General features: G+C 36.6%; 1 protein-coding gene across 4 annotated transcripts in view; it reads left to right on the top strand.

The window, feature by feature from the left end:
• The window catches only part of Tasor2 (transcription activation suppressor family member 2), a 75,436-nt gene extending 51,212 nt beyond the window's left edge, over positions 1 to 24,224 (top strand). For 3 of the 4 annotated variants that reach the window (XM_046442403.1, XM_046442404.1, XM_046442401.1), the window contains 8 exons: positions 2,513 to 3,389; positions 4,585 to 5,014; positions 9,823 to 13,668; positions 19,148 to 19,273; positions 19,821 to 19,974; positions 20,855 to 20,960; positions 22,438 to 22,619; positions 23,026 to 24,224. In XM_046442403.1, the coding sequence (XP_046298359.1) occupies positions 2,513 to 3,389; positions 4,585 to 5,014; positions 9,823 to 13,668; positions 19,148 to 19,273; positions 19,821 to 19,974; positions 20,855 to 20,960; positions 22,438 to 22,619; positions 23,026 to 23,144 (5,840 nt within the window). In that variant the 3' untranslated portion in view covers positions 23,145 to 24,224. The remainder of the gene's footprint in view (positions 1 to 2,512; positions 3,390 to 4,584; positions 5,015 to 9,822; positions 13,669 to 19,147; positions 19,274 to 19,820; positions 19,975 to 20,854; positions 20,961 to 22,437; positions 22,620 to 23,025) is intronic. The other variant, XM_046442402.1, reaches the window with a different exon arrangement.
• Positions 24,225 to 25,323: the final 1,099 nt, after the last annotated feature.

Here is a 25,323-nt window from a genome sequence, read left to right as displayed (position 1 = left end):
CTCCAGCTGTTTCTTGACATGTCCCTCCCCTCTTAGTCATCCATACCTCTCTGTGTGCAGCATAGGTGTTTTTTACTCTTGTGCACTTTCCCCAGTGCCCCACGTTTTACACTACTGAGTTATACCTTCACAAAGAGAAGATTCCTTACACTCTCTCACTAATCTCTTTCCTTTCCTGTTGGAGTCTCTTGTTTGTTTGCAGTAGTGGGGATTGAACTCTGGGCCTCACACATGGTAGGCAATCATCCTCTCTCTCCAGCTCTTTTTAAATTTTAAATTTTATTTTGAAACTGGATCTTACTAAATTGCCTCAGTCTCCTGAGCAGCTGAAATTACAGGTATACACCACCATGTCCAGTTTCTGTTGGGTTTTAGGAATTTAATTTATCTTATTTTCTATTAAATTAGTTGTGGTCCTATTGTTCCAATTAGTTTGTAAACATTAATAATGTATTTTTCCTAGCACTTTCTTGAATTCTTTGTACTGAATTGGCTTTTAGATATATATTGACAAATTGAAAAGAATTATTCAGTAGGATGATGGCAGAAAATTAAGCCCAGAAAATTGAGTTTTCAGAATATATGTTTAGTGGGGCACAGTGGCACATGCCTTTGTAATCCCAATGACTCATGAGGCTGAGACAGGAGGATTGAAAGTTGAAGGGCCAGCCTCAGGAACTTAGCAAGACCCTTACTTGAAGTAAAAATAAAAAGGGCTAGGGATGTGGTTAAGTGATAAAGCTGGTACCACACAGGTTCAATCACCAATACCACCTCGATGCCCCCACAAAAAAGAATGGATGTTCAAAAATAGGCCCACTCTATTGCAGATGTTTATGGATTATGCAGCAACATGCCAAATTAAAGTTTTTAGGTTACTACCTTTTAAATTAGTCTCTTTTCTTTTCATTTCTTAATCACCTGTACTGATCTATTTTACTTTTTGTACTTGAAATAATCAAGAGTTTAAGAAGGCAGATAGGATATGGCCTTGCTGACCTCAATTTGAAAATTATTGATGTTAAGTTTTTAAACTGAGACTAATGATTTTCTGTCCTTTTAAAAGTTTGTGATAGTTTCTTATTCACTGAATTTATTTAGCATTGTCTTTTCTTATCTGTTTGTCTTAGAGGTATATTATGATGTTTTATTTTTAATGAAGAACCTGTACTAGGTCAATAATTAAGTGAATTTACATGATACTGTATTTATTTAACTGTATTCTTTTGACTTCAACACAAGTATTCTTCGTGTTAGGCTTAACTAATATATTCTGTATAAGAGATAGACAAGTGTATGGAAGCCATCGTGTTAAAATAGAATGAAATTCATTCTGTTCTATTAGCAGTAAATGCACCATATCATAAAATAAATTGCAAGTTTTAATATACCTGTGGGGATGAACAAGACAGTTCTGCTTTAAGCTCAAAACCCCCCCTTGGGTTTTGCTATTTTAAATAAAAACTGGTTAGTAATTGATTGATTTCACCTTTCCCCTACATATTTCCTCATTCTAATTGATGACATTATAAGCTGTAGTTTTCTTCTCTTTAAATGTATTAGTTATTGGCTTTTGAAGTTATGTTATCAATTGTTTTCAGAAGTACTACAGTTAATTATAAGCACAGTTGGCTTTTCTGTTCATTCATTTACCTGCACCAGGGAATCATTGCCTGGAATAGTTGTGAACTTTATCCTTCAGAACAACATGTAAAAGAATGATTAAGTAGTGGCCTGAAAATGCATAAACAAACCACTCTAAATTGTAAATTTTATGATTAAGGGGAAATGGAGAGATTTCATTATCTACAGAAAGAAAAATTTTCAGTATATTTGCTTTTTTTTTTTGCAGATAAAGGGATAATGTGTTCATGACTGAAAGTATAAGAAATGATAAAATTAATTGGTGATTCTGAATACTCTGCCTTCGTTGATTTATTTTATTCATATTATGACTTTTCTAATTTTATATTCATATTACATTTTATAATTAAAGATAATATAGTTTAAAATCATCGCTGTTGTGAACTTAGGTGGCTTCTTTAATAAACCACTTATTAAGGGAAATGGTTTCTGAGAAAGTGTATTATCTGACCTTAACACACATTTCATACTTCCACATTCTTACATCCTCATTAGATTGTAAGCCCCCTGAGGGCAAGGACTGAAAGTTTTCTTTTTCTTCTTCGTATATTTCTTGATGTAAGCAGTACATCTTGTGTGTTATTTAATACATGCATTTTGGAGTGATGATTTTTTTTAAAAATTAAATGTTCTTTAAATTTTGTTCCATTGAGCAACACATTAAAATAGATCTGAGGATTGAAAGAGACCTCAGTCTGATAGCAAACTTTTAATATGCAATCTGTATAATATAGTTTTTCTTGGATATGTTGGCTTAACCATTAGTACCATTAATTTTCATTAAAACATAGTAATATGCGACAGAATTCTATGAAAAGGAAATGTTATATGTGTCCCCCCTTTTTTTTTTTTTCCTTTTATGCTGAAGCTAAGGGAGAAACTGCTTTTCAGCTTCAATCAAAAATTTCATCAGATGGCCAAAAAGATGGAATTAGTATAAATACAGATCAACCAGAAAGCACCACAGTGGCTCATAAAGATCTTCCTGAAAACTCCATTATGAACTATGACTCCCAGGCCCTAAATATGTTAGCTGATCTTGCATTAAGTTCTGCTACCTCTTGTACCCCATCTTGTGAGCCTAGAATTCTTCCCTGCTCCTCTGAATTGCCACAGAATGATGTTTTACTCTCTAAAGAAAATTCATTGCATGGTACCTCGGACCATGAATATCATAGGGGCATTAAAAGTCAAAAAGGTGTACTGTTATCCAAACTGTCCTCTGATAGAAAGAGTAACTCAGGGTCAGACTTAACTGTTAGCCAGGAAGACGAGTGCTTGGTACCTTGTCAGGCCCCTGAGGAAGCCCAGTCAGCATCCCCTGAGGATACAGTAAAATCTTCAGATGCAAGCCAAAACTCGCTTGTTGCTGTGGAACATTCATATGCCCTGCTCCTTGTGGAACATTCAAAGAAACATCTACAGCCGAGAGGGTTACCAGGCCCTGCTTTTGCCAAGAATGGGACAAAAGGTCCTGATGCTGGAACTCCAGTGGGAAAAGTCATGCCTTTTCGGCATCTACAGAATACTTCCCCTCTACAAAAGGTTTCTGAGGATTCATTGATAAAGTGCAAAAATCAATTTGTATCTTCCCACCTAAAAGATTTTTATTGCTCCCATAGTGTGCTTAGCTGTGATGGCTCCTTTAAAGTCACTTTCAAATGTGAAACAGAATATTCATTCAACTTAGATAGCAAATATACTAACAATCCACTGGAGAAAACTGTTATAAGAGCATTGCATGGGTAAGTGTGAATGAAACTTGAAAAAAATGATTGTAACTTTTCTGTTGAGTTACACAAGATATTTGTGCCAGTCTTTGCAAAGAGAAAGAAATGTGTTTAAAACCAGTTATTTGGTAATAATACCAAGCAGATTTGTTTACTGAGTTTAGAGTAACAGGCAGGCTTTGCCTGTATTGGTGATTACATGGAGAGTATTTAAAAATACCTTTAGCCCCATAAATGGCTTTCCATTTTGCAGTACTCCATCACCACTTGTAGTCTTTGAGTTATTATAGGTTTTTAGATGAGACCTTTATGTAAAACAGTATAAGACATAGAAATCATGCTTTTTAGGCTAAATTCCAGAAGAGACATTTTTAAAATTGTTAAGTATTAAAAATTACTTCTTACAAATAATCAGATTGATATAAATGAGTGATTTTTACATAGGTTTGTTCTAGAAATCTTAAGAAGGTTTCAACGGAATAATAACAGAATGGTTAGATTTTAGACTAGTAGGCTTGCATCTAAGTTCTTTCCATTTATTACCTCCTGTGACCCTAAGCAAGTTTTGTGCTTCTAGACAGTGCTTACAATCTTTATTGTGTATGTAGCTCATTTACAGATCTCACTTTGGGGTGAGGCCTGAGAGGTGGCATTTCTAATAGATTTGCAAGTGATGTCATTGAAGGATGACAGTGTGTGGGTAACACTTGTAAGCATGGGTTTAGCAGTAGCTACCTACTGAGGTTGTTACACATATTGGGCTTTTGCACAGTGACTGGGCCATCATGATAAATGGTAACAAATATACTAACATCGCTGTTAGAAGCATTAGGTGTAATGTTTTCTTTCAGTTCACATGTGACTAAATGGACTTTGCATGTATCAGACTTCTTTCCTTACCCATGTTTGTGTATACTTAGGAAACTAGGAATTAGCTATGTTTGGATCAGAGTTCTGCCACACAATGTTGTGATTTGAAAAAACTCACTTAAATGTTCTCACTTCCCTTCTCTTTAAAATGGGTTAGATTTAAATTAGAGTAGATTTCAAAGGGGTTTGTTAAATCAACTTCATATTTACTCATTCTTTCATATCTGTAATTTTTAAAATAAAAACAAACAAAACCATAGTTCTTATGGAGGCACTTGTTTATGATAAGTAAATCAAATAACAATTTCAGTTATTTTTTGTGTGTTCTTTTAAATCTCAGGCCCTGGAACACTAATTTGCCTGATAATGTGGAAGAAGTGAAGCTTTTACTTCACATGTGGGTAGCTCTGTTTTACAGTAATCAGAACAAAGTCAGACGATCATCCCGAAAAGTGGTAGAGCACAGCAACCCAGCAAAGTATGTGTCCATAAATAGCACTTTAGAATCTTTTGAACTCAGTGAAATTGAGGAGTCCTCCAGTGTGGAAAGATGTTCTGTAGAACCTATGTTGGAGTCGAATGAAACATCCAGAGGTCATGCTACAGAAATGTTCTTCCCTGGCCCTAACTGCTTGCTTCCTTTGATTAAACCACCACCTGCCAGAGGTTTGGAACTCAGTGTACAGAATGAACAGAAAGAAACTTTTGCAAGAGAGTGTCATACAGACACCTCAGAAAGCCAGAATTTCATCTATTCCTGTAATAATGAGGTAAGAAAAACTGAATATTACTAATGTTGGCATTATTTTTGAAGTAATTTCCTCCATTTTTTGCTTGCTAATACTTGTCTTATCTAGATATTAAGAATGATACGTTAGTAATAAACATTAGAAATGCTTTGTTAAACCTTAAACTAGACTTGATTATATCAGAATTAATTTTGAAGATAAATAATTTAATAGTAAAATATTAGCTAGGCCTGTGAGAGGAAAACCATTGCAGTTGATTTCTAAGAATGGAAAACAAACTTTCTTTTGTACCATTGTTTTCAGCTGATGCTCAGCCAGATTCTAACTGGAACCAGTCAAAAAGTTGTAACAAAATTCTGACTAAATAGATTGACAAAATACCCAGATTTGTTCTGGAATAATTTTGCATGGGTTTGGGCAGCACTTAGGAGGCAGGCAGTGTTTCTGTATCTGAGGTTACTGAACACTTGCAGGTCCATGGTAAACCTCAGAGGATGAATATCTTTAAATCATCGTCATTATCATCATCATCAGAGTTAAGGTTTCTGGAGCACTGTGTGCCAGATAGTATTTCACTGACATTAACTCAGTTAACCGGTCTCAGAACAAACCAGTGCGGTAAAGACAATGATTAATCCAACATCCTGTAGATAAAGGAAACTTAAGACATAGAGAAGTAAGAAAATTGCCTCAAGTTGCATAGTAAATTGTCAAGCCAAGATTCTATTCCAGACAACCTACAAATTACATGGGTATATTTATGTGTGTGTGCGCGTGTGTGTGTGTGTTAGGTATGTGTGTGCTTTCTTTCTGAAGATGTGGTTTAGGAATTTTTATCTGATTCTTATTACCTTATGAGAAAATATTTTCAGTTAGGTGAAATTCTTTTACTACCTATATACACACTAATTTCATATATAGTACTTTTTTCATATTTTAATTATACATGACAGTAGAATGTATTTATGTACTTTGATATACATAGATGGGATATAATTTCTCATTTTCTTTTTTTTTAGTGTACATGTTGCAGAATCATATTGATCATGGAGTCACATATATACATGCAGTAGTAATGTTTGTTTCATTCTACTGTCTTTCCTAACCCCACATCCCCTCCCCTTCCCTCCCATCACTTCCCTCTATGTAATCTAAGGTAATGCTATTTTTCCCTAGTGCCCCCTCTCCCACTTATTGTGAATTAGCATCTGCATGTTAGAGAAAACATTTGGCCTTTGGTTTTTTGGGATTGGCTTATTTCGCTTAGCATGATATTCTCCAACTCCAACCATTTACTGGCAAATGCCATAATTTTACTCTTCTTTAAAGCTAAGTAATATTCCATTGAGTATATGTACCACATTTTCTTTATCCATTCATCAATTGAGAGACACTTAGGTTGGCTCCGTAGTCTAGCTATTGTGAATTGAGCTGCTGTAAACATTGATGTGGCTGCGTCACTATAGTATGCTGATTTTAAGACCTTTGGATGTAAATCAGGATTGGAATAGCTAGGTCAAGTGGTGATTCCTTCCATTCCCAGTTTTGTGAGGAATCTCCATACTGCTTTCCATAGTGGTTGTACCAATTTGCAGTCCCATCAGCAATGTATAAGTGTACCTTTTTCCCCACATCCTTGCCAACATTTATTGTTGCCTGTATTCTTGATGATTGCTATTCTGACAGGAGTGAGATGAAATCTTAGAGTAGTTTTGATTTGCATTTCTCTAATTGTTAGAGATGTTGAACACTTTTTCATACATTTGTTGATCGATTGTATTTCTTCTTCTGTGAAGTGTCTGTTCACTTCCTTAGCCCATTTATTGATTGGGTTATTTGGTTTTTTTGGTGTTAAGTTTTTTGAGTTTTTTTTAATATCCTAGAGATTAATGCTTTTCGGGGGTGCATGTGGTAAACATTTTCTCCCAAATCTGTAGGCTCTCTCTTCACTTTATTAATTGTTTCCTTTGCTGAGAAGAAGCTTTTTAATTTGAATCCATCCCATTTATTAATTCTTGGTTTTACTTCTTGCGCTTTAAGAGTCTTGTTAAGGAAGTCAGATCCTAGGCTGACATGGTGAAGATTTGGGCCTGTTTTTTCTTCTATTAGGCGCAGGGTTTCTGTTCTAGTGCCTAAGTCTTTAATCCACTATGAAATGATTTTTGCGCAGGGTAAGAGATAGAGTTTTAATTTCATTTTGCTACATATGGATTTCCAGTTTTGCCAGCACCATTGTTGAATAGGCTATCTTTTCTCCAGTGAATGTTTTAGGCACCTTTGTCTGGTATGACATAACCATATTCATGTGGGTTTGTCTCTATTTGTCTATTCTATACTTTTTACTATGATCTCTAATATCTACAGGTTGCACATATCCTTTATCCAAAATGATTGGGCCAGAGTATTTCAGATTTGACAGAATTTCAGACTTTGGAATATGTGCAGACTTTACTGGTTGAACATCTCTAATCTGAAAACCCCAAATCTGAAATAGTCTAAAAATCCAAAACTTTTTGAGTGTCATAACAGTATTCAAAGTTTTAGATTTCAGAACATTCTAGACTAAGGATGCTTAGGCTCTCCTTGCAGAAGTTTTTTTTTCTTCTTCTTCTTTTTTTTGGGGGGTCATCTTGTTGGATATTGTGGCTGCACCAGTAAAGGACACTTGTGTTATGCCACTCCATCCTCATAAGTGGGTACAGTGGGATGTGAAATGTATTGTAGCACAGTAGGTACTAGAAACCAATAGTATATTGCTTTTATTCATCTAAAGAGCACTTTAAATCATCATACTTTATTGTAGAGACATTATATACTTATAGTCATATATTCATGTGTGTGTGTGTGTGTGTGTGTGTGTGTGTGTTTTGAAACACGGTTCCTGACTCCAAACATATATGTGCCAAGACATGGTAGGCAATCAGTGAGCATAATGGTCCAAACGTTTCAGAGGTATGGTAAATTACGTAAATCAGTCCCTTTTACCATATACTAGGTAAGACTATTCTGGAGGCTTTCAACAGAACAAAACAATGTCTTTATGGAGTAATAAGAATTGTCTTGACGTAGTTCTGCAAATATTTTACCCAAGTTGTTCTTTCTATGGTTTAAATCATTCCCTTTAGTTTATAAATGCAAACAACATTGATAAATTCCCTGTTGCTCTGTGGAATAAGAGGTATTAAAGTGAGAATTATCCTCAGGTTTAAGCAAAGAAGATATCTCAGGGGTGAGGGACCTTTATTTACCAGAATCAGTTATTTGGAGTATGGGGGATAATAATTAATTTACTCTGTCTCATGTGAAAGTTCCAAATGAAGTTGTATTTACAGTCTAATTTAAAACTGATAAGAAAAGTTATTCTTAGCTTTCAAAGTTACCTTTTGCTAGGTACAGTGGATTACTCCTATAATCCCAACAGTTGGAGAGGCTGATGCAGGAGGATCACAATTTTAAGGCAAGGCCCCCCAAAAGAGCAAAGTCCTATCTCAAAATTTTAAAGACATCTATTTAGGGGGAAAAAAAAAATAGGCTGGGAATGTAGCTCAGTGGTAGAGCACTTTCCTAGTATGCTTAAAAGCCCTGGGTTCAGTGATCAGTACATGAAAAATTTTTAAAAAGTTATTTTTTAATATCTCATTAAGAGCAAAATTGAGTGCTTTTTCTTTAGTGCTATATTTCTGAGTTGAGTGATGCTGTTTGGCAAACAGGATGGTCTAGCTACTTTTCCTCCAAATGGGTCATTTTATTTTATTTATTTATTTTTAATATATATATTTTAGTTGTAGTTGGACACAATACCTCTGTTTCGTTTGTTTATTTTTATGTGGTGCTGAGGATCGAACCCAGGGCCCTGCACATGCAAGGCAAGCGCTCTACCACTGAGCCACAACCCCAGCCCCAAAAGGGTTATTTTTAAAAAATAATAAAGCTGGGTGTTGTGATGCACACCTGTAATCCCAGTGGCTTGTGAGGCTGAGGCAGGAGGATCACAAGTTCAAAGCCAGCCTCAGCAACTTAAGGAGACCCTAAAGCAACTTAGTAAAACTCTGTCTCTAAATAAATTATAAAAAAGGGCTGGGGATGTGCTCAGTGGTTAAGTGTATCTCGGTTCAATCCCTGGTGCCAAAAATAATAATTAAAAGGCTATACAATTAAAGTTTTAGAGTTCTCATCTCTGTATACTTCTTTGGGGGGTATCAGGGGTTGAACTCAGGAACACTTAACCACTGAGCCACATCCCCAGCCCTATTTCATATTTCATTTAGCGACAGGGTCTCACTAAGTTGCTTTAGTGCCTCGCCATTGCTGAGGCTTGCTTTGAACTCGCAATCCTGCTATCTCAGCCTCCCGAGTTGCTGGGATTATAGGCGTGTGCCACCATACCCAACTATATATACTTTTAAAGAAAAAAAATTCTTCTCTGGGGGGTGGAGCTCAGTGAAAAAGAAAAAATAAAAACAACCCACATTTGATGGTATTTTAAGCTTAAGATCTAAAAAGAGATGGATTTTCTTGATCATTACCCTGTGGTAATCTTATATGTTAGAAAATTCAAAATAACAGACACAAACTAAAGAAAATTGGTCCTTGACTTTTCTATTCTAAACATATGTAATTGTGTTTTTTAAAAAATCTATTTGAGGGCTAGGTTGTGGCTCAGCCAGAGTATTCGCCTCGCATGTGCGAGGCCCTGGGTTCAATCCTCAGCACCACATAAAAATAAATAAAATAAAGGTATTGTGTCCAACTACAACTAAAGAATAAATATTTTTTACAAATCTGTTTGATATTTATTTATGTATTTACTTTAATTTTTGTCATTTCAGGTAATTGGAGAGAAAGCCAAACAAGAATCATCAGATCTAGAGACTTCTAATCTTGTGCTTTCTGGTATTGAAAGTATTGAAACTAATGGATCTTCTATTTCTGGTGAAGAAAAAACCTTTCAGTTACATGATAATACTAGAGTGGCTTCTTATAATGATACAGTTACACAAGCCACATTCACCACAACTTACAGTGGGGCCAATAGTCATTCGATAGTATGTCAAAAGTCTGCATACGACACCCTTGAAAACAAAGTTGATGTAGGTCATGCATCAATGCAGACAAAAACGGGTACTTTACAGGACCTTACCCAGCATAGCAGCCCCATAAACAATGAATGTCAGTCTTCCTTGGAAAGGATGGATGATAATATGGGGTATGTGATGATTAATCTGGAACCAGTTACTCCCACTTTTGAAAAAAATGCCTGTGTACCAATATATTCAGAAGTAAATAGACCTGATAAACCCACAGCCTTTGATACAGAGCTGATGAAACAAGTGTCTCCTCCTGCAAGTCCTAGACATCCCATATCTGCATTGGAAAAAGTACAAACACAAGGTCTTAGGGATATTCCATCTCTTGCAGTGTCAGGACAGAAAGCCACTAACCACTTTTGTGCCTCCTCAGTTAATAGAGAGACACTTGCTCAAGAACTGTGTTCATTACAGAAAGAGAAGCCTCTTCCAGTCTCATCATCACCATCCAATAAAGCATCAATAATGGAAACATTAGCATTAATCAAAAGTTCTAGTTATACATTACCCAGTGAAGAAATGAAAGGCTCTCAAGATTGCAGTTTGCAGACTCAACGTGTCTTTAGCATATCTTCAGAAGAGATTATAGAGCCATCCCAGGTTGAAGTAGTCTCGTCATCAGCCTCAGCCACCTTGGGAAAAGGGTGTTCCCTTAACTGTATTACACCAAGAATTACTATGTCAGATAGCTCTTTAGAAATAAGGAAGAATGACAAGAGTAATCTAAATCATGAAAATACAAATGTGGAATCATTTACTTCGGTATTTGCCCAACAAATTAGCCCATCTATGGGTAGGGAAGAGACCAGTCTGGAATTGTCAGAGGAAGATTCTGATATTGACCTTACTCTGACAATATCATCACCTACAAGTCCCAAAGAAGAAATGGCAACTGTTGAAATAGAGCAACTTCAGAAGACCCCAGTGTCAAATTTAGAACTTCAGGATACAGCTGAAGAAATAGTTGAGCCAGAAGAAGTAACCCTTGTGGAAAACAGAGAAATTAGTTCAGCTAATTATATGTCAGTGTGTCCTGTGGTATCAGAAGAACCACTAGAAAATAAGGAAAGAAAAAGTGATAGTTTACAGCCGGTTACTTTAATACTTTCTAAAGAAAATTGCACCCTTGAGATTGCAGAGGAAATTAACGTTACTTCTGATTTCCCCTTTGATTCTCTAATTGAAGAAGTGTCACCACCTTCTAGTCCCGATCCCCCAGTACCAACCAAAGAAACACAACCTTCTCAGGATGTGTCTCCATGTAGTTTAGAAGTTCATGGTATCCAGTGTGAGAAAAGTAACAAATTGTCCCAGATTGGTTCAGGAGATTTAGCTGTAACAGAAAAAGAAAATTCTTTTGTTAGTCCTAACCATCCAGTGGGACAAAGTGACTTGACTCAGGTACAACAAACTCAGCTTTCTGCTGAAATGCCTATGTTAACCAATAATCCAGGAAGAAAAGGTAGACCAATCCTTCCTGGTAAAGTAACTGAGGGAACTGTCCCAAATGAGCATAATGAGGATTTCTCTTTCTCAGAAAAGGTGCAGTGCTGTGATGCAGCTTTAGCCAAGTCTGCCTCAGCTGCCAGATACAGAGGTAACTTCAAGCCTTCTGTCGAAAAACTGGTAAAATCAGGAAATCCACTGCAGCCAATTAGTATAGAGAACAGAAATTTGGACCTAAAACATCTTGCCTTAGAGTCCAGTGAACCTCCATTTAGTCCTAAAAAGATTGTTGAAAATAAGTCTTTGGCTGACAGATTGATTTCTACAACTGCTCTAAGTGGAATAGTAAATGTGTCATTAAAACAAAAGACCAACCCTAAAAGCATTACAAAAAATCTTTTTGACAGTGATTTGGAAACAGATGCTGGAGGGTACATGCAGGTAAAGTCCATGGACTCTGCCTCCATTGATAGAGCTGCTGTTACACAGACATACATGCCCCCAGAGAGCCCAAAGCTTGGTTCTTCCTCAGATAGCACTACATTCACCCATTGTACACAACCAGGAAGTGTGGAGCCAGGGTTTCAAACACAGGAAATATCAGTAGTCAAAATGGCTTATTTACTTAAAAATAGTGAGACTAAAGCTGAGTCACGTGAAGAAAGTACAGATCTAGGTACTATCAGCCTTCAGTCTAACTCTACATCTTCAACGAAAGGTGAACAAAAAATCCACATGTCGCAGGATACGGCAACATGTGAGATAAAGGAGCTGTTGAATGGTGGATTTTTTCCTATGTATGCTGGTTCAAACCAGAATGCAGCAGACAACAGTGAAAGTATCAGTAAAGAGACTTCCGCTTCCTCTGACTCTCTTGTTTGTGGAATTTCTAAAGAGCATATTGACAGTAAGATCACTAGTGAGGAATACAGGGCTGAGACTGATTTTGAAACTCAGGTTGGAGAGAGAGAGATGAAGGTGAATTCAGACATGCATTACGAACCACTTTCTGGAGACTCTGATCAAGACTTTCTTGATGACTGTAGAAATCCCAAATTAGACATGGAAGATTCATGCACTTTGAGAAGTAGTCACACTAGCAAAAAAGAGGATGTTGCAAAAAATAGTTATGGATCTTCCATGAACTCAGACAGTAGTGATAATGAAGCTTGGAGTTATAATAGAGTTCCAGAGCTGGAGACTAGCATTCCTTCAAGAAGCAGGTCCATTGGATTAAAGCAAGAAGATAAGTGTGTGCCATGTTATGTCCAAATTCGAGATCTCCATGGTATCCCCCGGACCTATGCTAACTTTACTATAACAAAAGAATTCAAAGATACATCTAGAACTTTGCATAGCCTGAAGAGGCAATCAAGTTTTGCTGCAAACTGCAGCCTGCTCAGCTCCTGGACAAGCACTTGGCAAGTGGCAGATGACCTCACCCAAAACACATCAGATCTGGAATATCTGCGTTTTGCACATAAAATTAAACAAATAGTAAAGAAAAAGGGGGATTCTCAGAAGCCTGCCTCTTCCCCCAACATCTTTCCAAAGGAGTCACCTACCCAAACCATGGTTGGAACTTCACCTTTGACAAAAATATCCAAGGCCCCAGTTCTGCATCCTGCATCCAAGAGCAGAAGCCCCATTTTGGTAACAATTATGCATCCAGATGCCAGACAGCCGAGTCAGCACAGAAGAGGCCACACACCCAACCATATGGACAGCACTTACTCCTTTTGGAAGGAGAGATGTAGTCACAACAGAAATCTTACGAATTCTCGAAAGAATCAGAGTGTTTCATTTCACCTCAACAAACTGAAATATAATAGCACTTTGAAAGAATCTCGGAATGATATTTCACTTATTCTCAATGAATATGCTGAATTCAATAAGGTGATGATGAATAGCAACCAAGTTGTTTTACAGGATAAAGAGTTAAATATGGCTTCCGGAGAAACCATGTCCCAAGACATGTATCCATCTTTTCCAAGACAGTCAGCCTCCTACGAAGACATGATTACAGACTTGTGTGCCAGCTTGCATGTCAAACTAAAAAGCGTTATGAAAGAAGCTTGTAAGAGTCCCTTCCTGTTCTACCTTGTTGAAACGGAAGAAAAATCATTCTTTTTAAGAACAAAGGTAAAGTTGTCAGCTTATTCTTAACACATTGTGTTATTGATTGCCTTCTAATTTTAGTTTATTTTAGAACTAGTGTTCAAAATAATGTTTTGGTTTCAAAGAGAAATCATGGTATGAGGTGGTTTTTTTTTTTAGGTTTCATAGCTTAGTCTTTATCTGAAAACTAAATGTTTTTCTACAAGAATATTTGATGATTTGTATGATATTAAAAAATTGGTGCAAAGACTAATTTTCACATGTTACCAGTGTACACAAACCCATGTTTAAATGTATATACAAACATTTCCAATGATAAAATATGGGTTTTTCAGAAATTATTACCTGTGTTTCCATACTCTTAATAGTATGGATCATTGACAAAAACTTCTTTTGGTTTAGGATGTCTTTTTTTTTAAATATTTTCTTAGTTGTAGATGGACACAATTTCCTTCCTCCCTCCCTCCCTCCTCTGAGGATCGAACCCAGGGCCTGTGAGGCAAGCACTCTACCACTGAGCTACATCCCCAGCCCCACAGGATATCTTTTTAAATTTGATCATAAGGATACCTGTAACTACATAGTCCTTTAATTTAAGTAATATAATGGTAAAATTCTGACTTGGAAGGAGCCAGAATCTGTCTTGATTACCATTAAGTTTTTCATTTTATTCTTTCAGAACTTATTATCTCTCTTCAAACTGACATATTGACACCATTTATTTTTTAAACAATTTCAAAAGTTTACATGAAGATTATAGAAATAGTACTCTTCACCTAAATACTGCAGTATTAATATTTCTGAACCATTTGAAAATGGCATACAGTGTTCTGTTACCCCTTGATATTTAATTTATATATCGGAGTACAGGGTATTCTTCTGTATAATCACAGTACGACCCTAAAACTTGGGAAGTTAGCCATCTATTCCACAGACCCATTGTAGGATCACAGGTGTATGCTTGTGTCTTTAATCTGAAACAGTTCCTGTCTTGTTCTTTATCTTTTATGGCCTTGGCTTTAAAGACTTTAAAGCTAGTTATTTGATAGAATTTCCTCTGATTGCATTTATTTGTTGTGTCCACATGATTTAAGCATTTAAGACAAGAAAATCCAAATCCAATATTGTGATCTTCTCAGTGCATTGTATTAGAAAGCAGTTTGTGCCTTTACTAATGTAATAGCTTTCCTACATAGTTAAAATGATCTGTCACATTTCTCTGTTGTACAGTTAACTAGGCAGATTGTAATAATAAGCATTGACACTTTGTAAATAATTCACTTTCTCATCATACCTTCACCCACCCCATTTAACATCCATTGATGATTCTTGCCTGAATCAGTTACTACTCTGATGGTTGCTTACCACCTGGTGGTATTCTAATTCTGTCATTCCTTCTACATGTATTAGTTGGCATTCTGCATAGTAGACCTTTTCCTTCTTTCCCATTTGTTTGTTCATTCATTTGCTTTCATATATCAATGTGGCCTATTGGACCACTTTATACTAAAAGGATTACTGTCTGTTCCTTCATTATTTTATTAATTTATTTTTAAATATTTATTTTTTAGTTGTAGTTGGACACAATACCTTTATTTTATTTATTTGCTTTTTTTAAGTGGTGCTGAGGATCAAACCCAGGGCCTTGAACATGCTAGGTGAGCACTCTACCACTGAGCCACAATCCCAGCCTCTCCTTCATTATTTTAGTACTCAGGCCCACCAATGGGAGTTCCCATAAGCTGGTTTCTGTGTCCTCTTGATAAGTCTTCAGTAATTATTTGTGCACTTTCTTACTTTGTGGTGCAGCCTTATGTTCCAGGTTTGTCTTATGTTTACTCTGCCCCAGCATTGAAGTCAGCAGTTTCTCTAAGGAGCCAGAGTCATTTTTAGTGAAGTACTGTGTTTAGAACTAAGGCCATTGAGTGTCACTTCTTCTAGGACCTCTTAGCACAGAGAGCCAGGAAATTTTATATATGTACACACAGATATGTATTTGCATCTCTGCATAAAAAGCAAAAATGAGTTCTTGCTTTTGTTCCAATCCTGCAACACTGTTTGTGCTAGCCTTTCATATTTGGTGTTCCCCTTGTCTTGACTTCTTGACATACTGTCATTCCCACTGTCCCCTTTGTATCAGACCCTTGCTTGTGGCACTGGCCAGAGCTGGGCCCCAAACTTACCAGCTGTTCCCCTACCCACCAACCCTTGTAACAGAAAATTGCTTTCAGATGGCAGCAGTCCTATTCAGTATGTACAGTCCCAGCATTTGTTGGTGAGAGTGGGAAGTGTTGTCTTTTTTGTTAAGATCCTTACAATGTAACAGGACAAGAAAAATACCGATAAAAGAACCATGCAAATTGATAAAAGGCTATGGCAAACACAGTGATGCTGGTGCTTTGCCCATGTTTTCAGGATGAAGGGCCTGGTTGGGGAGGTCTTTTCTAAGGAATTGATGCAGAGCATTGAGCTGAGCAGACCACTGCACCATGTGAGAGGTAGACATTAAATGTATTGGTTCTAAATGCTCGGCTAGAACTGTCTCTGATTTAACCATGTCATCACTTCCTGTGATTTTTAACTATAGAGTATCTGCTACATGGTAAATCCATGTGTATTGAATCACTAAGGAACTCTTTTTTAAAAAATATTTTTTAGTTTTTATAGTTGTACACAATAGTTTTATTTATTTTTATTAGGTGCTGAGGATTGAACCCAGTGCCCCACATGTGCTAGGTGAGTGCTCTACCGCTGAGCCACAACTCCAGCCCCCACTAAGGAATTCTTAACTCACTCACTCCCCACCCCCCCACCCCTTTGCGACATCTGAGGATGTTCAGATAAGCACAGTGGCCTCTTTTTGAGCTGCATAAATGTTTTTTATTTGCCCTGCTAGTCTCAGGTGCCAAGTTGGTAAATAGATACATGAGGCCCTGGAGGAGAAACCACAAAGCTCAGGAGCTGGCATTCTGGCCAGAGAGGACAGATTCAAAGGTCTCAGTGCTTTAGTGGAGAAGTGTGTGGGCACTGGGGAGCCAGAGAAAGAGAGGGGCTGATCAGCACAGTTGGTATCTAAAGTTTACTGTGATGGAATGTGTTTGGATACTTGAGAAGGGGCCATGTGAGGAAAGGCCTCACTCAGTCACTTTAACACGTTTAGACTATCCTGTGGCCACTGAAAAAATATTTTAAAAAGATGAATAAGCAGCACATTACCTTTTTGAGAGATCTCTTCAGCAGATGGAGATTGGGAAAAATCGCAGGTAACAGGGCTAACTTGAACACATTGTTGTGCGAGTCACATTTATTTTTCTGTAAATTGGCACCTATATTTAAATTTTGTCATTTAAATGTCAAATTATTTAAATTTTTTTTCCAAATTTGTGGAATCTGTTTTTTAGCATAACTGTTTTCTTTCTTCCTTCCCCCCTGCCAAGGATCCTTCTGTTCTCAAAGGTTCTTAATGGCTGCTGGATTTGATTTTGTTGTGTCCCCCACCCACTTGTCTGTTCCAAGTTCCTTCCCATTTTGGGTAGGCAGTGTAATTGAAAAGATAAAATACTGAATGACCCTCAGCCTTTCTGAAGGTGTTTTGTCTTCAAAGCAATCTGGAAATACCCAGACAGACATGTACTGAATGGGGAATCAGTTGAGTTGACATCATGACCATGTATCTGTTTTTGTCACAGTGAGCAAAATATTTATCTTCTCAAAAGCAACAAAGCAGTCATCTTAGTTTTCACTTCCTTTTCAGGGCAGGTGATACTGATTTTTATGCCAAAGGCAGATCTTACTAATACATTTTATTTATAGGAGGAGTACTTCTAGATGACATGCCTTCTATAATGCATACATTGTTTCATGATTGGCCATTGTTGATTCTGTTATCAAGTAATAAATTTCTTGCAAAGTAAAAATCCTCAAATGGATACATGCTAAAATAAACTTGAATAATGTACTATCAAGAAGAAGATGTTATTAAAGCTCAGAATATATCCTGAATAATTCTGTTGTGGGCAATCCTGAAGCATTAATTTCTGTTTATATGTAAAAGGAGGATTTGCAAGGAACTTTATTATTATTGAAATTAGAGTGCATGACAGAAGAGCCCAGAATGCTACATGAATTATTTCAGTGAAAATGTATTCCTTCTAATTGTTAATTAGTAAATAAAGGACAAAATTTATACTTATTTCAGTAGGTTTTTGTTTTAAAAAAAAATTGTGTCCATTTTGAGTGGCGATATTTCGGTTGTTTTGGGACCCAAGGCCAAAAGGTCCATGTTACACTCTAGTTTTTTTTTTCTTCTTCTTCTTCTTTTGGTACCAGGGATTGAACTCGGGGGTACTCAAATCACTGAGCCACATCCCCAGCCCCATTTTGTGTTTTATTTAGAAACAGGGTCTCACTGAGTTGCTTAGCACCTGGCTTTTACTGAGGCTGGCTTTGAACTCAGGATCCTCCTGTCTCAGCCTCCCAAGCCGCTGGGATTACAGGTGTGCCACCACTGTGCTTCCACTCAAGTTACACTCTATTTTTAAAGAGGAAGTATCAAATGATTGTCATAAGTGTTTTGGATATAACAAGGATGTACAGTGGAAACCCCAAATCCTTCAGATAGAAATTGATCAAGTCAGGAGGGAATACAGGGTTGAGGTTCCTTGATAACACACATTTTACCTTACCTTACCCAGTGTAGCTATTCTTTGTGATAACAATCACAGCTGTGCCTCACAATCACTTGCAGTTTAAACTGTATCACCCATCACATTCAAAGATGTAGATCCAAGGGACCACTGACTCTGAATCAGTTCCAATTAGTGTTAAAGGAATGCACAGGTTTTGTTTTCCAAGTTTAACATGTTTTGACTAGAGGTGGCACTTAATCTGGTATCCCCAAGATATCTTACTCCCTTGAAGAAACTTATGTAGATTTAAAAACATCCATTTTTTGATACTTCATGGACAATAAAAGATTACAAATTACTTTACCTTTGAAATAAATTTCTAAATCCAGTTGTGGTGATAAGAGTTATTTCTTCTATATATATAAAAGCTTATTTAACAGTAAGATCAATTGCTCTTTCTGTTCCTTTGTTAAGATATAATTTAGCAAAAGGATGTGCTTTTTATGGCTTTATTTGTTCATTTTAGATATTGATGGCTTATTTTTATAAACTATAAGATAGTTCTGTGCAAGTATCCTTTTTTTATATTTATTTTTTTAGTTTTATTTTCATGTGCTGAGGATCGAACTCAGTGCCTCGTGCATGTTAGGCGAGTGCACTACCACTTGAGCCACATCCCCAGCCCACAAGTATCCTTTTTTTTTTTTTTTAAATGTTTTTAGTTGTACTTGGACACAATACTTTTTGTTTATTTTTATGTGGTGCTGAGGATCGAACCCAGGGCCTCACATGTGCTAAGCGAGCACTCTACCACTGAGCTACAACACCAGCCCCAACAAGTATCCTTTTTTAATGGCTGTTTGTAAATCTTTCAGAACATTCTGAGGAAAGGAGGCCATACAGAAATTGAACCTCAGCATTTCTGTCAGGCTTTTCACAGAGAGAATGATAAGCTAATAATCATCATCAGAAACGAAGATTTATCATCACATTTGCATCAGGTAGGTTTGGAATCTTTCTTTTATGAAGAGGTGAATTGAGATAAATCTATATCACTTGATGTCTAAAAATAAATCTTGCTTTTAAAGGACTTGGAAATATTTTCTGTCATAAATATCTGTTATATTTACCTTCTAGTTGACAAAAATGTGATTGCTTATTCTCAGAAGATCCAGCTTATGGACATAGCTAGGTGCATAATCCTGCTTGTCAGTAGGCAGTGACATTAGCCTGGCAATACTGAAACCTGTCTGTGAGCTGGAGACAAGACTGAATTTATGTGATCTGCTGATTACTTCACAGGTTCTCAAAGCCTCAGATATACCTTCCCTCAAGAACAATTATTTCCCCCAACCCTTGAGACCTCTTTATTTAACTAACTTTAAGAGTTAGCTACTGATGACGAGCTTAGAAACAGTCCTTCGTGCACAACTGGGTTACCAGTCAATAGTCCAAATGTATTTTCACCTGTTCCTGGACCTTGAAACCCTTGGATAGGAAAATGTGCCTAGTGTGCCTCTCTTCACAGGGCCCTTTTCTGTCCAACAGATTCCTTTTCTGCTGAAACTGAAGCATTTCCCCAGTGTCATCTTTGCTGGAATAGACAGCCCTGAAGATGTTGTTAACGACACCTATCAAGAGCTGTTTCGCACAGGAGGCTTCGTGATATCAGATGACAAAATATTAGAACATTTAACATTAGGTTGGTCTTTTATTTTCCTTCCTTTGAAATCTAGTCAAGTCAAGTCCATTTCTCCTCACCTAGTGACCCAAATAATATCATAGCAAAAATTATCAACTAAAGAATTTCATTTGCCACCTTTTGAGGGTTTTTAGTTCCTGTCAAATACTATACTAAGCACTTTTTATATAGTAATTCTCATGGTAGTGCTCTTAACCTGTTTTTACCTAATATCTTTATCACCAAACCTGCTTCTGAGATCCTTCTTGATATGGCCAAACTCCCATTTATACAAATTTAAGATTTTTGTATTTAACTCCTTCACTTGCCAAATCAAGTCTGCTCTATAATAATACTTTTTGCTTAGAATCAGCCCTGTTCTCCATTTCTGATGGTTGTCACAGAAAGCTAAAAAATAATTACTTATTAAGTCATATTTTGTAATCATCTCCTTGAACTTTCCTACAGAGTTTACGTCTCTCATGGCACACACTTTTATGTGTAATCCAAACCTGACTCATCTTCTCATTAGAATTCAATGTGGATACTACTTCTGGATGAGATTAATTATCTGCTGAAGCATGAATTCTGCCTGGAAACTGGGGTTAAAACTATTGGTAGATTTTTGTGTTTATGAAACTCGACCTGCCTTGTTCCTACAGCACAGGACTCCTCCTGTTCTATTGTGTGGCTTGTCCAGTCAAGCTTTTAATTGCAGACCACCATGCCCTTGTCTCTACACAGTTCTTTCATGCTGTAGTATACATAGGTGGTGAAGGGGCAATAGTTGTGCCTTTGTGAGAGTGGATGCTGCCCAACCACTTCAGTGGTAATGGTGGTTATATACCCAACCACGGATCTAATTTTTTACTTATGATCTCTCGCCACACTTATTCTACAGTTCAACTGAAGGATATTGTCAAAATTCTGGAAAAACTAAATGGAAATGGAAGATGGAAATGGTTACTTCACTACAGAGAAAATAAAAAGCTAAAGGAAGACATAAGGTAAGTACTTTCAGGTGGGCATAGAAATGCCCTTGTGCTCTGTGTGCTCTAGTGTCCCTCCAAGCATTGCAGCCAGATGAGTTGCTACTTTGATCATGGTTTTTTAATGTCTAGCTGATGCATTTTGTTTTTGTAGCAAGACATCCAATAATGGAAGCTGTAGACAGTATCCAGCCATGCACTTCTCTAGGTTAATAGAAGTCATAAAAGCTCTATAGTTTGATTCTGGCTCAACTACCATAAATTATAAAAATAATTATTTGTGGGTTAGATATTTACTCATAGAAAACTTTGATTCCATGGCTAAAGAGTTCTGAGGCCTATGGGCGTTCCTACCTATCCAAGGTATATGCCTCCCAGTTCTTCTGAGACAGGAAGAAGAGTGGGCTGGGAAGCAGAGTAGAAAAGTGTTGATTGGACAAATATTGTTAATTGTTGAAGATGTCAAGCACTGGTAGGTGCTTTACATCCATTGTCTCCTTGAAATTTCACCTAGAAAGTAGGAAAACTAGTCCAAGGTCAAGAAGTCATCAGGTTTGAAGTGGGACTTCAACCCCAGAATGTTGTGCTCCAAAGTGAGTTTATTTACCTCTTTTACCATACTGCTTTCTCCAACAAAGTAGGAGCAAGCATAACAAATTGTATGAGGTATGGAATCTTTAAAAGAAGGAAGAAATAATAAATTTCAGGAAAGGTTTTCCCTTGACAGAGGAGCTACCAAAGCAGATAGAGTTCTGAGGTCTGAGCAATCCAGAGGGAATGGAACCAGGTTCAGAGAATCTTGATCACCAGTTTCAAGGGAAATTTTAAACTTCAATCATTAAACTAGAGAAGTGCATTAAAGCTCTTAAGAGCCATATCATACCTGTAAGTTAAAGAGGAAGAAAACAGGTAGGAATAGGATTTTAAGAGAGAGATGTAAGAAAACTACATAGTTTTAACAAAGTTAATGGTTATAGAATAGATATTTTAGATATACATAGATATGAAAAATTGTGCTCTATATGTGTAATAAGGATTGTAAGGCATGTTGTCGTGTATTTAAAAAAAATAGACATTTTAAGAGATCTGTTAGCAAACAAATATTTAATGCAGGCAGAAAGGCCCACTACAAATCAATGAAAGACTTGCTCTAGGCCACACAATTTGAAGTGGCAGTAGATAAATGTACAATGTCTCTCTGGCATGGAATGAGGCCCAAATTTATAATCTTGTGTTTACAAGAGTCATTACAATAGTAATGTTTTAAGGCAGCTCGCAGGACAGTGACTTCTAGGAGGCCAAGTTGTGTCATAAAAAAGAACATTTGAGAAGCAAAGAGCTAGATCTCTCATGAGTTTGAGTTATAACACCTAGTTAAAACAAAGGGCAATAAGAAAAAGTCCTAGGAGTGAAACAGTTGAAAATAAGTAAATAAGTGGTCACAAACTTATACTGAATCTTAATTTAGTGGTTAACATTCCTATGTATTTTCCAGAATGGATTCAATTGCACATAAAAAGAATTTAATATTGAAATCATATCAGAGTACAAATATCATCGAATTGCTTCACTATCACCACTGTGACTCTCGATCTCCAACAAAAGCAGAAATTTTGAAATGTTTGATAAACTTGCAAATTCAGCATGTTGAGGCCAGATTTGCTGTCTACCTAACAGGTAAGTTCACATGCTAAGTTTTAATTTCCATTACTTAATGCCAAAATAGGTTGGCTCTAAGAAATGTCCTTCCCAGTAGTGTATAAATAAGATAAAGGTAGATAAAACTTCCACCTCGACAGCCAGGAACAAACTTGTAGTACGATGTGTTCTGACAAATGCACATAAGGCCAGAAGCGGGGGTATGGTTCAAGTTTATTTAAAAGCTGCAGGAGTTGTCACTGTTGTCAGTGTTCCTTCTTCCACTCCCATGGATGCAGCTTATCTTTTTCTTAATATTGAGCCAGACATTTTTCCCTTTTTTTCCAACCTTGTACATAGATGTTATTGAGAACTTGTACATGAGATTTTTGACTTTTTAGAGTTCTCCTATTTGATGTTTCTCACTATTTTTTTTTCTTCACAGATAAGCCTACTGTCTCAAAAGAAGCCTTTGAAAATAGTGGAATCCTTGTTACAGATGTAAATAATTTTATTGAAAATATACAAAAAGTAGCAGCTCCATTTAGGAGTAGCTATTGGTAAGAACACTTTTTGTGTAACTTCCCATGTAAGTTGGAGTTGTTGGCAGCAGACACTGACTGTTTATGAGGCACAGTTCAAAAACTGCTCTTTACAGTATATTATCATGTGATAAAAGTATTTAGGAGTGGAATTGCTTTTGTTTCCCTAATTATCACTAATGATATAGCCAGTGTTCTTTGAATTACTCAAATGATGTCCATTGTCACTTGTGTTAACCTGGGTTATCAAAAGAGAAGACAGTGTAACTTTAAGATGCATAAGAATTTGCCCAATTAGATATAACAACCGATTTATAAAATGTTTGGTCACTTGTTCTATCATCAATTTTGTGTTCATATAGGTGATGCACCTGCACCTGCCTAGACATGGAGGATGCCAACAACAAATTAGTATTTTCCCATTTTTTTTTTTAACTTTGAAACACACATGCACAGTTTGTCATAATTGAAAAAAATCGATGTTCTACACCTTAGAATGTTTTCCTTCTTTCTTTTTCGTATATTTTGCTTAAACATCTGACTTCACAGTGGCACAAGAGTTGCTATTAGCCTTGGGTTGCAGTGTTGAATATTGTTTTAAATTATTTTCATTTTCAACATAATGCCTTCAAAGCTATTGAGCTTAAAATGTAAACAAATTCACGTTTACATAGTTGGAGCAAAAATGTCTATTTTAACAAATAGCTTTGTTTTTGCATGTTAATGTCAGAGAGGCACATGAAATGTATGTTGTGGTGTTCCAAAGGTTTTACTACCCTTGTTTTAAAAAAAAAAAATGTAATCTTAAATGGTTTTATTTGCTGTTATACAAGCAACACTACACAAAGTTAACACATTTTGTCCTGAATGGTACAGATTTATAAACTGTTGTTTTTTCACTTATTCAGTTTTTGTAAATACTGCACTATAAAATCAACTCCTGAGGAAGAATAATCATTTATTTATGATATTAGAAATAATTTCTATAGTAATCTTTAAAACACAAAGCCAAGCAACATTTGTAAGATACATAGTATCTATTTGGAACAAAGGTTTTTATAACTAATTTGTTTCATTTTCTAATAAAGACAACTAAAAAATATTCTGTTTCTGCAGTGCTTTTATACCAAAAATTAAAACTTGTATGGGACAGGAATAATTAGCTTCCAGAGGAATCCTATCACACAGTTCCTTATCTGTAAGGGACCATAACTATATTGGGTACAATGCATTACTATGAAATTACAAAAGGAAAGTAACATTTATTAAGCACCCACTACTTGACATATGCTATCTGCCTGGCACACTACCTTACAGGTTACACCTCACACATTTCTCTCCCCTTGCTCAGAACACCCATGAAGCCATTCTGCTATTTCCACGCTACCTTTCCTATAATTTGTAATACTTAACAAAAATAGTATCTCTCATAAACTTTGAGCTCCCCCAGAGAATGCACTTTCATCATCTCTGTGTTCCACTGGTTCCTTTTCATCTATCACTAATCCAGCTGGTGCCTTTCCTGCATGAAATTCACAATTTTAGATTATGAAGGGAAAGGCTTGCTGGAACTACAGATCAACAATGATTCTCAACTAGAAGCATCTGAAAATGTCTGGAAGAGGCACTTTCAGTGGCTGTTGTAGGGCAGGTGCTGTTGGCAGCTGCAATAAAAAGTGATCTGGCTCAGCTGGAAGTTGAGAGACTCTGAGCTAAGTCATCACATGGACGTCTGAGTAACACCCTAACTTGCTTTACCAGATCATCCACTTCCGTCTCTTTCACTTAAATAGCAGCATATACATTGAGGCTTATCATTATGAAGGAGAAAGCCAGCTCTATCATTTAAGAGTACATAAAAAGTACTAATCTGCCAGACATGGTAACACATTGCCTGTAATCCCAGCAACTTGAGGGGGCTGAGGCAGGAAGTTCAAGTCTAGCCTGGGCAACTTAATAAAGACTTGGGGTGTTTTGGGGAGCAGGGATGACATGGACTACAGTTCCTACTCCACCTGGCAGATTTCACTTATTAAAACTGCTGATGGGCTGGGGTTGTGGCTCAGTGGTAGAGTGCTTGCCTAGCATATGTGAGGCAATGGGTTTGATTTTTGGCACCACAAGTAAAATTTACAAAACTGCTGCCATAAGCAATATTATTAAAGGTAAAAACATATTTTTCTGGAACAAGTACTATTTTT

The sequence above is a fragment of the Marmota monax genome, unplaced genomic scaffold (assembly GCF_021218885.2).
Source record: "Marmota monax isolate L192 unplaced genomic scaffold, Marmota_monax_Labrador192_F-V1.1 WCK01_AAM20220418_F8-fsc00072, whole genome shotgun sequence".
Classification (NCBI taxonomy): domain Eukaryota; kingdom Metazoa; phylum Chordata; class Mammalia; order Rodentia; family Sciuridae; genus Marmota; species Marmota monax.
This window is presented reverse-complemented; position numbering and strand designations above follow the sequence as displayed.